The sequence below is a fragment of the Mastigoproctus giganteus genome, chromosome 12 (genome assembly GCF_048544385.1).
Source record: "Mastigoproctus giganteus isolate SK-2022 chromosome 12, ASM4854438v1, whole genome shotgun sequence".
NCBI lineage: Eukaryota > Metazoa > Arthropoda > Arachnida > Uropygi > Thelyphonidae > Mastigoproctus > Mastigoproctus giganteus.
In genome coordinates this window covers 56,946,341-56,961,789 of record NC_143586.1, presented here as the reverse complement: position 1 = coordinate 56,961,789, position 15,449 = coordinate 56,946,341, and the positions used below count along the sequence as shown (strand labels likewise).

The 15,449-nt window shown below is 36.1% G+C and overlaps 1 protein-coding gene across 1 annotated transcript in view; it reads right to left on the bottom strand.

The window, feature by feature from the left end:
- The window catches only part of LOC150077083 (serine/threonine-protein phosphatase 4 regulatory subunit 4-like), a 297,317-nt gene that overhangs the window by 270,740 nt on the left and 11,128 nt on the right, over positions 1 to 15,449 (bottom strand). Inside the window, exons 3-4 of the mRNA XM_090386255.1 lie at positions 7,801 to 7,945; positions 1,842 to 1,915 (exon numbers count right to left, since the gene is read on the bottom strand). Coding sequence (XP_090242381.1) covers positions 1,842 to 1,915; positions 7,801 to 7,945 — 219 coding nt within the window. The remainder of the gene's footprint in view (positions 1 to 1,841; positions 1,916 to 7,800; positions 7,946 to 15,449) is intronic.

The following is a 15,449-nucleotide window of genomic DNA, read 5'->3' as shown; positions in this document are numbered from 1 at the left end:
ATCCTTCCTGGGGAAGTATGGACGCTGTCCAGTATCCATTTCCTCCTCAGCAAAGAGATCCAAAACTGAGTCTTCTTGTACCTCCTTCTACTCGACATACATGTTTTCTTGGGTATTAAGGGATGCTTCACCTTTCTTATTCTTTTCTTTCGAAATTGCTTTTTTTACTTGTGGAGCATTAGGAGGTACCGATATAGGAGTGGCAGCTGATTGGTCCTTCTGTGCAGGTTTTGGAGAACTTAAGATATAACGTGCAATGGGAGTAAATGATTCATTTGGAGGGATGGTCATGTCCGTCTGAGTTCCAATGGAATATCTCCCTGCTACCTTCTGGGCGTAGGTAGGTTTGTTGATGTTGAGAGGTTTCACCGCTTTCCTTGCCTCCTGGTATATGTTTAGCTCTGCCTTTAGCCGTTGAATTTCTTTTTCTCTTTCCACCTCTGGCATGCTCGTGAATAGGCTGGATGTTCTCCCTTACAGTTAATGCAGGTGGGTTTTGTCGCTGAACATGCTGTTGTTTCGTGGTCCTTTGCACCACATCGAGCGCATGCAAGGACTCCACGGCAGGCCATTTGAGAATGTCCATATTTTTGGCATTTGAAACACCGTAAAGGGTTTGGAACATATGGATGCACTGGACAGTTGATGTAGCCGGCTTTAATCTCATCAGGAGACTTAGGTGAATTAAAAGTCAAGATAATGTTTCTGGTTTTAACAAGTTTCCCATCCCTACGCGCACTAATTCTCTTGACGGCAATAACTCCCGGTTTCAATTCCAAGCAGATTTCCTCCTCGGTTATGTCGAGAAGGTCCCATTCTGAAATGACACCTCTCGATGAATTGAGTGTTCTATGTGGTGTCACTGTTATAGGTACTCCTCCGATTGATGTTGCCCGGAGTAGCTGCTTAGACTGCCTGTCAGTTTTAGTTTCAATTAAAAGGTCTCCAGAACGGAGCCTCTTAACTGATTTGGGTGACCCTGCTAACCCATCTAACTCTTTTTGTATAAAAAAGGGTGACATTTTGCCAATCGGTGTTTCATTGGTAGAATGTATAATTAAAAATCTTGGAACAGGCCCTGATGATATTTCTGTTCACTGCCTCTTTGTAGCAATAATGCTATCTGTATCTTTGTCTATGGTTTCAGATAGCGACCTGGTTGGGGCCCCTGAAGAAGTTAGTTTATCAGGATTCATAGAGTTTTTATATGGTTCAGTGCCCGGGCTCCCCACCCACCATGGAGCCCAAAGGGACACCCACTACCCGGCATGCAATAAATGCGCTCGGGAGTGGAACGCCAGGGCTACCCAGACACCATACCCACACCGCCGCCAGCCTGAATCCTGTGCCTCGGACCATGAGGATAGGGGCGTGGCATTGACACGGTTGACCCCCGCAGGCGAGCCTACTAGCCGATTGATCCTAGCCGGGCCTTCCAGGACCACCCGTCTTGTCGAAGCAGGGGCCAAAGTGGTGTATTGAAGCTGGGCCCCTCAACCACCAGGATCCCCCTTTCCGAATTTCCACGGGTCGCAGCGCACGGCAAACACACCGGATTCCATTGATGTTAGCCTGGAACCTAGGCTGTGGGCATTGCAATCCCAGTGATGCTAGTCTGGAAGTCCAGCAGCGTCACTGGGAGGTCCCCTCACCACGTACAGGTGCCCACGTCGAGGGGTTGCACCGGCTGGAAAAAAAAAACTTGTGTAAAGTTGAATTTCCGTAAGCCGAGTATTACATAAGTCAGGGAGTTCCTGTATATATATATATATATATATAAAGACATGTGGAGACATACATTTTCTGAGTACTATAATAGAAAGAGAAATATCACAACTTACATCTCTCTTGATTATTTCCTTTGGTAACAAGTCAATAACATCTAAAAGGGTTTCCATCCATGCATTTGCCACAACTACAAGCAAGAAAAAGTCATTAATTTAACACATACATATAATTATCTATCTCAGAAGCATTAATGTTTTCTGGAGTACACACTTTTTTTACACATTTTTTACACATATACACATTTTTCCCATGTGAGTCCCAAGGAGTGCATACGTATACATACACATTTTCAAAGGGTGTTTCAAGTGCATTTCGAATAATGTGATTTTGAATAATGTGCCTGTTATTTACAAATTATATAAGTGCTGCCATCTCTTATCTGTGTTTCTACGTAACTGCAGACAGTTTATAATAGAGGGTAGCAAAAAATAGCTTTTTAAAATTGGAAGAGGTGGGGATTACACCAGTCAGCCTTCGCTGTCTGATTTGGGCTTACAAAAACCAAAATTCTCTGGAGTAGATCCAGAAGTTGATGAAATTGAATAAAAAAAAAAACATAAATAGATGCAGAAGATATTATTTCTTTGAGGTTTTTGTTTTGAATTTTTTCACATTTTTTTTTTTACAATTTTCTAAAAAATCATAATTTGAATTTTGATAATAATGTCACTATGATTTTGGGCAACCAAGTCAAAATAAGAACAAATTAATACTCACAGCATTTACTTTGTATATACAAAAGTTTATGTATTTACACATTTTCAAAACTTCACAAAGCAGCTCATTCAACAGAGCCAGTGCTAACAGAAAACTACAGCCCAGGGCTCACACTTCAATGAACTCATCCTGAAGGGTTTAATATTAATGAATATACTCAATTATCTCAGAAACATTCATATAGTCAGTTATCTTAGAAATGTTAATTAATCATTTTGCTCAGAAGTCAGACTAAAAAAATTAAAAAACACTAATGATCTGAGAAGTACTTGGAAAAAAAGGAGATTCACACACATCCAAAACTATGTGTGTGTGTGTATATATATACATATATATATATATACACACACCAGTGCAATAGTTAATAGGGGCTAGGCATTTTTTGCGAAAGGATATAGGCATAATCTCACAATGTGCACACCAATATCCACATACCTAAGGCCACAAAAGAACACAACCCCTGTGTTCTTTGAAGTAGGCATCACACAGGAAAGAAACATACTGTTTCTTTTTGGATAAGTAACATACTGTTCAGTCTGAGGCAGGCCTCAGCCACCAGATGGATCGCAAGTGACAGATAGCAAATGGTTCATAGTATGTGGGCTAGCTGCGAATAACCAATAAGCAGTCCCGGACAGAGGCGGCAGAAATAACAGATTGTGGAGGGTTCGTTCCAATTTAAATGCCACAATAACTCAATGACATCTCTGTGTCAAGGCGAGGAAATGCCGCCTTATAAGCGTTGCCAACTTGCTGCCTTGCAGGATAAACTGTTGGATCAGAAAATGCTAGGGGAAGGTAACCACGATATAAAATCCCTGGTCCCGCAGGTTGAGGGTTGAGGTGTTGGGCCAGCACCCCTGCACTTGGAAAACACTTTACCACCAAAAATACCATTATTGCAAAGAAGCTGGATGGACTAAAAGGAAAACGACTTAAGTGAGGAAAAAGGACTATTCGTATTGGTACATGGAACGTTCGTGGAAGCTCACACAAGACACAAGAGATGGTTACAGAAGCAAAAGAGATGCACCTTGATATTCTTGTCATGACCGAAACAAAGAAAAAGGGAAAAGGGAATGAACAGATTGGAGAATATGCTCATTACTGGAGTGGGTTTGAAAAATCAGAAAGAGCTAAAGCAGGTGTTGGTGTTCTAGTGGGAAAGAGACTAGAAGGATTTGTTAAGGGCTATGATCAAATTAATGAAAGATGCATTAAAGTTATTTTCAACATACACAGCCAGGAAATGGTTATGTTGGATGTATACCTGTTGATGATTCGACAGATGCTGAAAAGGATAAGTCCTACTATATGCTTTACGAACAAATGGATTTGGTTAAGAAGAACCAACAAATAGTTTTGACAGGAGATCTAAATGGACGGGTTGGATCAAAAAGGAATGACGATGTAGTGGGTCGCTTTGGAGAAGAGACTGTGAATGACAATGGTGAGAGACTTATCGGTTTCTATAAACAGTACCACCTGAAAATTCTTAACACCTTTTTTCAACACAAAAACATCCATAGATATACATAGGAGTGACCATCACTCCAGCAGAAATCAATTATAGACTTTATAATTACTCGCAAGAAGTCTGTATGGACAAAAAAAGACTGCAGGGTAATAAGAGGTGCCAACTGCAGGTTGGATCATTACCTGCCGATTGCAGATATATTATTCAAATACAAGAATAAGGGGCAAGTGAAACCTAATATGGTCAGTAAAGACAATAGGATGGTACAAGAAAATATTGCTTATCAACTGGAACTACTATCTCATGACAGTATTAAAGATCTTTACCAGAAAAGACTCCAGAACCACCTATCTCACATTGGAGAAATAGAAGAGGTGAATATCTTATATAACAGCATTAAAACCGCCATACACAAGACTGTTAACGAAGCACTAGGCCTAATTGATCACAAATATAAGCAACAGTATTGGTGGAATGAAGAGGTAGCGAGTTTGGTGAAAGAAAAGAAAAGAGCCTAAAATAAATGGTTAATGAATAAAAATCAGGAAAATAGAGAAGAATACAAAAGGTGCAATAGAGCAGCTAAAAGGAAAATTGCTGAATCCAAGAATGCAGCATGGGAGAAAAGATACCAAGAAATTGACAGCTCATTAGGAGGAACACAGTCATCTGAAGCCGGGCAAAGCTTGAGAGTACTGAAAACAAATGAATCTTGATCGAATAAGAACTTTATAGATATGCCAACATGGGAAAATCATTATAATAACCTCCTAAATGAAAGATGATCACAGTATCAGAGCATAATTACCAGTAGACAATAGGGAGGTAGAAATTACAAAACATCAAGTTCTTGACTGTGCAAAATTAATGAAGAACAAAAAATCTCCAAGCACTGGGAACATATTGATGGAACTAATTAAATATGGACCACCAAGTCTTTTTGATCTGATAGCACAGCTGATTAACAGATGTATACAGCTAAGGAAAACTCCAAATGAATGGAAAGTAAGTTATAATTCATCCATATATAAAAAAGGAAATAAGCTGGATCTGGGGAACTATAGAGACTTAAGTGTTAATTGCACTATGTCCAGACTATACTCTAAAGTGCTTCAGTTAAAATTACGAGAGGAGGTAAAGGATAAGATAAGTGAAGAACAAAGTGGATTTAGGTCAGGTCTTTCTTGTGTGGACAATTTGTTTGTTCTACAACAGCTGGTGGAGAAAAGAAAAGCAAAGAATAAATATACCTTCTTTGCCTTCATCGATTTAGAAAAGGCTTATGACTCCATTCCAAGAAAGGAATTATGGAAAGCCCTTCAAAATATGTCAGTTGATCCAGAGCTTGTGGAACTGATTAGGCAATTGTACGATAAAAACTTGGCATACATTAAAGTTGGGAATCCTTTATCTAACCCAATCTATCCAACAAAGGGGCTGAGACAAGGATGTAGCCTATCACCTTTATTTAATGTTTTCATGGAATGTGCTTTACAAGAATGGAAAAGAAGCTGTTATGGAATGGGAGTACCAATTAAGGACAGATATCTTTGGAGTTTAAATTTTGCCAATGATCAGGTTATTATTGCACAAGAAGCTTATGATTAGAATATGTTGAGAAAATTGCATCTTACATATGACCAATGGGGCCTCAATATTAATTTTACAAAGACAGAATACCTAAGCACAGTGGAACATCCTGATGAATTGAAAGTTACAGTATATACATCTAAAACCTATTGACTTTTTCAAATATCTTGGATGTAGATTAACTAAGGAAGGATTGGGGAAAGAGGAAGTTTACACAAGAATTCATCAAAGTAGGAAGATTCTTAGTGCCCTAAACTCTATATGGTGGGACAACAATATCTCCTATTGAACTAAAAAACATATCGGACAGTCGTTAGTGGAATCGGTACTTGCTATGGATGTGAGGTGTGGATGCTGAAAGAGGGGGATAAAAAGGAGCTTAGAGCCCTAGAGATGGACTACCTACATTGAGTGCTAGGGTTTCTAGGCTAGAGAGGATAACAAATGAGGAAATAAGAAGACATATGCACTCAGATGAAGATATTATAGAACAAATAGAAAATAGGAATGTGAGATGGGTTGGACATCTGCTGCACATGAATGAAGCGAGATGGGATGGCCTAAAATTTTTTATGTGTGGATACCACAAGTGAAGAGAAGGAGAGGCCACCCTAGAAAAACATGGAAGGAGGGTGCACTATCAGCCACAAGAAAAAGAAATTTGAAAGCAAAAGATGCCCACGTCCGGCGACTTCGGAAAATGGGAACAACGAGGCGGCGACCTGCCATATTAAGTCAAACACAGATAGATAGACATATACTGTTCAGTATGTTAACAATGATTCCAGACAACCAAAATAAATAAATAGCGGCTAGAAAAGTTAGTTGGTTAGTGAGAAAGCTAATAATTATACAAAGAAAAGAAAGGTGGTTTCCCTTTCTGGGTTCTCACTCAAAATCTGTTAAGTACAGAACCACTTACAGTGAACTGATAATAATAAAGGCGCAGAAATTGAACAGAAGGAAATCACTCTATGTATCATTTGGGAAAAATCGCTTGGACACTCGGGGCATATAAGGAATATTTTGTTAAATATAAATGTTATTAAAAAATTTCAAATTTTTTGCAAGCACAATACAACTGCATACTGTAAGCACTAACCATGAGTGAGGTGCAATCACATGACATCTGCTTCAAGCCAACCCTGATGAGGAGCAAATGTTGGATTTTGAAACGAAGTACTACAGAAAATTGGTACAGATACCATTATTACAAATATTACTACAGAAATAAGAAAACAAACTAGACCGATGACACTGTTACAGCAAAGATAGATAGATTGACTGATTTAGAAATTCTTGGCCAAGAGCTACTGCAGCTAAAATGTGCCTGGAAGGTTTTTTACAACAGTTTTGTTTGTATTTGTATTTTGCTGCAAATAGTTTCCAAGAGTCACAGAGTGACTATAGCTTACTGCAGAGATTATATTTGGTTTAATATTAGATTACAGAAATTTATTTCCCTGAGAAACTGAAAAACATCTGCTATATTTTTTCTATCTTCCAGTATAGTTCTGAGAGTGAGATAGTGATGTTTGGTTATCAACTCTTGAAGCAACTTTGGTGCTCGTCTGTAAAAGCTGGACATGTAATCAGTACATGTTCTACTGTTTGTTGTGTGTGTGACAGATAGGACATAGAGGAGATCTTCTCCTCGCAAAAGATGACAGTGGCCGAAATGAGTGTGTCTTATTCTTAACCTTGCAAGTATCACTTTGTCACATCTGTTTTGTTGTATGTGGGATTTCCATGGTTGGAGTCAACTTTTAATATGGTGCAATTTATTGTTTAGAACTTGTCATTGCTGTTGCCAGTGGTGTATCCTGCTGTTATGAATAACTTTTTTGTAATTTGTGGAAGGAATAGATTCGGGTGCAAAAATGTTGCTGTTGGCTTCCTTAGCAGCTTTGTTACAGCAAAGAGAATACTTGAGCAGGTGTTACAAGAAATCTATGAGTAGACGACAAATTACATGGACAAACAATACTTGGAAATAGACAGGCTATACTTCTGGGATCTTTCAATGATGTTCTGACAGAGAAAAATTGAAGATGGCTGTAACTACTCTTTTTTATGAGTTTCTCCAACACTTTTTTTAAGTTCTCTGTATATAAACTGATATTAAATCATTTAATAACGTAATGAAATTGTTAGTGTTTGAAATTCAGAAAATAATTCAAGAATATACTCAATAACAACTTGGCTTGAATTCCAATTCTATTAATTACCTGGATCTCGGCTATCCACACTGGACAGAATGCTTTGAAGAAATGTTTGTGTGAATGTGTTTGATGGAAGCAGCTCATTTCCAAGTAATGATAAAATATTGCTATTGGAAAATTCTTCATGACTGGGAGATAACAGGATCTCATCCTACAGAGAATAGTAAATATAACTGCTTAAGAATTCACATTACCGTAGATAAATAAAAAATAATAATAATCTCCACTACTATTTCACTTTATTCATATCATGCAAACACGTATATACATATCTTGATATGCATCACAAATATTTGAGGATATTTTTGGAGAATAACCTGGTATATCAAAAAAATTATGATGAAAATAAATCTGTAACTACATCATAGTAGAGTAACTATTAAGATGGTGACAACTTGCACAAAACAGAACAGTACATAGCAACAAATCTGCATAAAGACTTGCAGAGCAAACAACATCCAGTCCATTCGAAGATGTTTCAAAGCTAAAATTCTCTTAAGGTGTTCAAATGTAGTGGTTCTGGTTCTCACTTTCATGTTTTTAATAAAGAAAAGTCCCCATTTATGCTATCAAGAAGCTGTCTGACTTCTGCACGCATGCACACACACATATATATTTACAAATTTCTTTGCATTTCAAATAACATATTTTATTTTTCATTTCATTAGTCAGCATTGTGCTGTTCCTATTTCACTTTCTGCTTTCAAATTTAAGATTATGTTTTCCTTGCATATATAATTTAATTACATGTACACAGTATATATATATATATATATATATATATATATGTTTTTATTTTTAGTGATAATTTCAAGCTTTTCTTTTTTGCTTGACACATGTAATCTGTAGTAAAGAAGTAGCTTTAAGCATTTTATCATTTTATTTATGTAGACTTCTTTATTTTTTAATTATCTAAATATTTAGAAAGTACAAAGTTTGTAATATGCTAACATAAATGTGACCATTGAAATAACTGCAGTATTTAATTAATAAGGAGCAGGAACCAGGTAGATGTTTTTGGAATTGCAACTGCAGCTGCATGGACAATACTTTCTGTGATGTACATGACTGCATAATTAGTAGGCTCCTGACTGATTTATTGTAGTGATGTCAATTTGCCAGATGTAGAAAGGCATTCCAGTCAGCCTGATCAATCTTCTACTGTGGTAACCTAAAAGGAAGACAAGGTCTCCCACTATATAAGTGAGTTATCATGGGGAAGTATTATCACTTCCATACGGGTTTTCCTCTGCCTCCCAGGTAAGCAACGGAAGGAGAGAATGAGAGCGGACAGAAAGATCAATGGCGTATTAGTTCCCACATTTAGAAGGGTGAGGTTATTATCAGTGAACATATGCTGTATGTCAAGTCCCCTTCCATTAATGTCAGCACTATCCCGTAGGATGTTATGTCCATTGAAATCCTCGAGAAGTAGAACAGTGGAAGGCAGCTGCACAATGAGATCATCAAGGTCTCTTTGGGAGATATCACCCCCCAGATAGCAAATATATCGAATAGACTGTTAATAAAAACCCCATGGTATGTTGTTGTTGTTGTTGTGGGAGTTTCTGGCGCAAGGGCTACATAGGCCATATTGTGCCTCTCAAAGTAAGTGAGGGTGCATGTGATAACTGCTCTAGCAGCAATTAGAATCGATCATACATTTTAATTTGTTTCAAGTAAGTGAAAAATTCAGAGAGTTCTGCATCATTACCTATGATGCTGCTGAGTGACATAGGGTTTGAGATGGAGATGAAAGTAGGCTGTCGGGCAGTGTTGAACAAGCTACATTCAATCAGATGTGCTTTACTGATAATGGTTGCAAACAGTGCATGCACTGAGGAGGATCATTTCCTGTGAACAAAAACAGATGAGTGAGGTGAGTATGGCCGATTCAAGTTCTGGCTAGGAGCACTTCTTCTTTTATATTTTTGTGGAGGTTAGATGTCCATAATTGTGGTTCACTGCCTTTTATATGTTTCACTTTTTTTATGTTTCACTACTTTTTATATGTTTCACTGCTTTTCTTGCCTCCTGATATGGTATGTTCAGCTCTGTCTTAAGTCTTTGTATTTCTTTTTCTTCCTTCCACCTTTGGCATGCTCTTGAGTATGTGGGGTGTTCTTCTTGGCAGTTAATACAGGTGGATTTTGTGGCTGAGCATAATGTAGTTTCATATCCTTTGCAGAACACTGAGTGCATGCAAGGGCTCCATGACAAGCCATTTACAAGTGTCCATATTTCTGGCACTTAGAGTGCCTTAATGGATTTGGGACATACTGGACAGTTGATATAATCAGCTTTGATCTCATTAGGAATGATATAGCCAGCCTTGATCTCATTTTATATGAACTGTATCAAATTTGATACAGTTCATATAAAAAATAAAAATATTTTATATAAATATAAAATATATAAAGAAGTAAACTTCACAAAACAATTTCCTAATGTTATACATTACATACCCCTTTCTTGAAAACTTCTTCAGTAGCACTAAAATTAATTAAAGTATATACAATTACATTGTTATATTAGAGTTATCAGTTATCAGAAAGATACTTAATATTAAACATGATCCAAAGCATTAAACTACAAAACTCATAGAGCAGTAAAGTTATTTCTTGATATCAGGGAAGAACAAAGTGGAATTCCAGTTAAATGATAACATAACTGCATACTATAATTAATTTTAGTGCAATGAAATAAGTCCCCAAAGACAGGGGTACATAATGTATGTAACAGAATTTTTTTTTATATATAAAATTTTTTCATAATTTTAAAGAAAAGCTATGGAATGTTTTGCCACTACATAATGAAGTTTATTTGCAAATGAATGTTACACTAAGTTTAAATTTCTTCCGTGTAATACTATTTTTATTCCATGAGAATTTTATTTGGCTCATTATTATAAAGGAAGCAGCATCTCTTCTAATATAAGCATATCTAAAAGTTTTATTTCCACTGTGTGTGTGTGTGTGTGTGTGTGTGTGTGTGTGTGTGTGTGTGTGTGTGTGTGTGTGTGTGTGTGTGTGTGTGTGTGTGTGTGTGTGTGTGTGATATGTAATCCCAACTTTGGAATAGTCTGTTTAATCACGCAACTTAAATGTCAGCAAACACATCTTGGGATATTACATGATATTACATACAGCTTACATGACTTGTAAGCCAGTTACTAAAATCTGCTCAGAAAATAAAGTAACCGTATAACATTTCCAAAGGACAGTATTTCAAAACAAAAGAACAGAAGAATCACTTCTAATGCACTCTGCACTTACTGTATTAAAAGAAATATTCACATCTAAAAAATTGTATTTTCATAGTTGAAGTACAATGAAGAGTATACTTTTTACAATCATTTACCTTTATATTAAAAAATTAAGTATGATTTCATTTGTGCTGTATGATCAAGCATTCTTACGGGGGGATGGAACCTTCAGTTTCTTCAATCAAAAAAGGCTTACTGAATTCAATCTTCAAGTTACATAATTTTTCTGTATTGTCCATACATTTCTACAATCAGCCATTCCATTAGTGGAAGCAATCCCACAGGCTATTTTTTGAGACCTTGTGAAGCACATCCCCCCACACACTCCCCATCAGTATTAGGGCTACCATCTCTCTGGGTTTAAGAACATCATGTTCAGGTTCTGGGTTTTGTTATAATTTATTTAGGTCACAGAATGACAGAGAAAAAATATAATTTATATTCCATTTTGAGGAAATATTTGATATTATTGTATGTTATTATATGCTGTTTTAGAACATATATAACTTAGGAAACTATTTAATACTTATATCATGTACTACAAAGTTTTATACCAGGGAATGGCAACCTTTCCCCACTACATGAGATATTTTAAAAATAAACAAGGTCATGAGATCGACCTGTCACCATTTTTTACAAGTGTGTCTCTATTTTAAATAAAATAAGCTGATTGTAGAATTAATATAATTTTTTTATTATAAAAAACACATGAGATAAGCAGGTACATAAAATTTGAAGTAAACTTAAAACTAAATTAAGCAAGTAATAAACAAGCTTTCTGGGATTGTCATACAGAAAATTTTTATTATATTTTTGTTTCTTTGCAATGCAATTAACTATTGGCTAAGAGACCTTTATCACTATGGCATTGATATGGTTCTAAACTGGAAATTAGTAATTTTTTTTAAATAAAAACATTTAACTTTTTTTTGGTTAGAAAGTAATCTAAAAAAATCTGTACTTTATGTGAAAACTTTCAGGATTGCTTTCGTTAATTCCCCCCACAAACATCTCCAAGTCAGATTTTAAAAATGGGTTGCCTAGTCAGTATGCTTCATTTCCTTTGTAGGCTGGATATATTGCTTTACCACTCTTCAGGATAATTTTCATTTCATGAAGGGGTAGAGGAAAATATCAGCTGGAGAATGGACAAATAGAGAAGCCATTGAAACCCATATGCATTGTATTTTCCTGTTTTTATATTAGATTCACAGAAATTTACAGAAATGAGCATTACCATGAAATACTGTTGTAGTAAAAAAAAAAAAAAAAACCCTCTAAACAACTTTTATTATTCTGTAGAAAATTTTCTTTTACCAAAGATGAATAAAAGAATTTCTAAAATGTTAAGCGGCCTCACCAGTGAATGAGTAAAAAAAACACAATTTCATCAGTTGAAGACACTATACGAGGTTAATTACACTGATAATTTATGCTACAATGTAATAAGGGATGTGATGCATTTTTAGATTGCCATAAAGAATTGCATAAAAATGTGATTTAAAAAAATCTCTGCAACATTTTTGACCATTTTCCAATGATTAATTCCGGTTACTTTCTGCACATGGTTAATGATATCCTTGTTGATGTCAACAGCCTATCTATGAGATTCTCTCCTAGTTCTTTTGTTCCTCCTTAAAGTGATGATGTACTCGCACATCAGTATGTATAAAATATATTCACTGCCACAAGTCTTTTTTAACACAGCAAACGTTCACATAAAAAAATAATGTTCAGTTCCTTAAACCTTATAATCACTAAATGAAAATAATCAACCCAAACACATAGCTGCTGACTTTTGAAAAGTTGGAGTTAGGTATTTGCAAGCAGAAAGAAAATAGGAGGTTCTTTGGCCAAACAAAATAGGAAAATAGGAAATTTTTCAGAAAAAACAGGAGGTCTTTTTTTAAAGTCCACACTGCACTAGAAATTAAATGTCAATGACAAAACACACATTTTACATTAAAATACAGCCATGGCTTAAGGCACAATCGAGTGGTTCCCCCGAACAGGGGGCGCAATATAGCCAAAGTTACTTTTGCGCCAAAAAACCCAACAACAACCAACCCCCGAACAGGGCATAAAAATTTAGGGGTGCAAAATTCCCCAAAAATTCACCCATTTGCTGTAAATTTCAAGTCAGAGAAGGCCACCAAAAAATCTCGCACAGGCAGCTGATACACCTGAGGCTGGTTCTGCATAGGATTGTTTACCAATACAGTATGCTTTTAAACATTAGCTTACCTAACATTTTTCTGGCTGTGGATGTTATTCATAAAAGACGTTATTAAATTATATATATATATATATTATTCAAAAAATATTAGAAAGACAATGAAAATGCAATGCAATTTCAGTATTTTTAATTACAACTGCTTCGAGAAAGATGCAACAATAGAATTTGCCCTCTTCAAAAATGTTGAGTCAGTTTTATTTATAATAATGGCTTGCTGTTCAGACTTGGCTGTCAAGAGCATTTCCAAAGCTGCATCAGAAAGAGATCTGAATTCAGCTTTTTCTTCATATTCAATATTGCTATAAAGAATTGTTAAAATACAAAAATGACTTGGGATAAATAGAGATAACTTGTTATATTTTATGTTTCCTTGTGCACTTGTCACTTCCACAATTAAGGATCACTGTATATCAATTCTTTCTTCTTTAATAATAATGTAGTTTCTCATACCGAAATTACAAAAGTGCAAAACATCTATTTCTTTACCTTCAGTAATACTGAGAAGTACTCTAATTTATTTTATTTATTTATTTATTTTTTTTTTTTTTGCAAAACTGATCTGTTTAAATCTGGTTCTAAACATTTCTTCTCTGAATAGCATTGTTGTTATTGTGATGAAATTTAATGACACATAGGCTGCTAGGGCCATATTGTGCCATTCTAATGGTTAATAGGAAATACTAACTTTATTGTAATACTTGCTATATTTTATGGTATATTCCTATGTTATTTAGGAAGGCAAACAGTTCTGTTTTATTAGGGTCATCTCCAAGAATATGCATTAATGTTAGTGAAGACTGTGCATTAGCATATGATTTAAAGCTGTTTGAGTGGATATTGAGAAGGTGAGGACAGTCCACTAACAAATTATGAACAGTCAGTTGCACATGACATGATGTGCATTGAGGAGCATTGTCATTCATTAATAGATAGAGGTGTGCAAGTCAAGTATGCCCAATTCTTAGCCTTCCTAGAATTACTTCTTCTTATCTGCTTTTCCGAAAGCTGGACAGCCACAGCTTTGGATCTGGTTTTATTTGGTAAAGTTTGTTCCCTGGATAACCTCTCCAGATTACTGACGAGCTATTGTAACATGCTTTACAGATGATTGGTTTGAAATCAGTATATGGAACTTGAAAAGTCTTGAAAACAGAAGTATCTGGTTGTTTGGCGGCAAGATCTGTTTTTTCATTTCCTGCTATCCCAGAATGACCTGGGATCCAGCAGACTGTCACAGTTTGGTTTGACTGATTACATGCAAGTAATTTAGAATGTATTTCTTTTATTACAGGGTGAGAGGAGTTGGTATTACTGCTTATGGTGGAGACAGCACCGAGTGAGTCAGTGTATATTAAAGCAGACAGAATTAGGAGTTCAATAATGTGATCCAGAACTAAGTTTATAGCATAAAGCTCAGCAGTGAAGATACTGCATTCTACTGGTAATGAGACAGAAGTGGTGAATGACAGAAAGATTGCTGCATCACTTACTTGGGTCTCAGTTTTTGATCCATCTGTATAGATTTCACATGCCTTTGAATTAGAAAGAGAGTAAGTTCTTTACTTTACTTATGTAAACTCTAGAAGGAAGGGGATGAATCAGATTGGTCCACTTGATATCGATGGTTCAAATGTTGATGATCCTGCTCAGGTAGCTAACAAACTAAATGAATATTTTGCATCGACATTCACACGTGAGGAGTTATTCAGCGAGGGGAATGCCAAAGGTGTATTCAACTCTGGCAGTAAGCTAGATAATCTTGTAATAACTGAGAGTAAAGGGGAGGAGAAATTGTTGAAGATAAACACAAGAAAGGCACCTGGGGTGGATGGGATCTATCCAGTTATATTAAAGGAGGCAGCAAAGGAAGTAAGCAAACCCTTAGCCATAATTATGAGAGCTTCTTTGGACTCAGGGGAGGTACCCATAGACTGGAGATGTGCAAATGTGACCCCAATTCACAAAGGAGGATCAAAGGCTGACACAAGTAATTATAGACCTGTGAGTTTAACCGCTGTTCCAGGAAAATTAATGGAGGCACTGGTTAAAGAAGCACTGCAGGATCATCTAGACAAGACTTCGGTTACAGCTCGGACACAGCATGGTTTTGTTAAGGGAAGTCTTGCCTGACCAATTTGATTGGATACTATGATG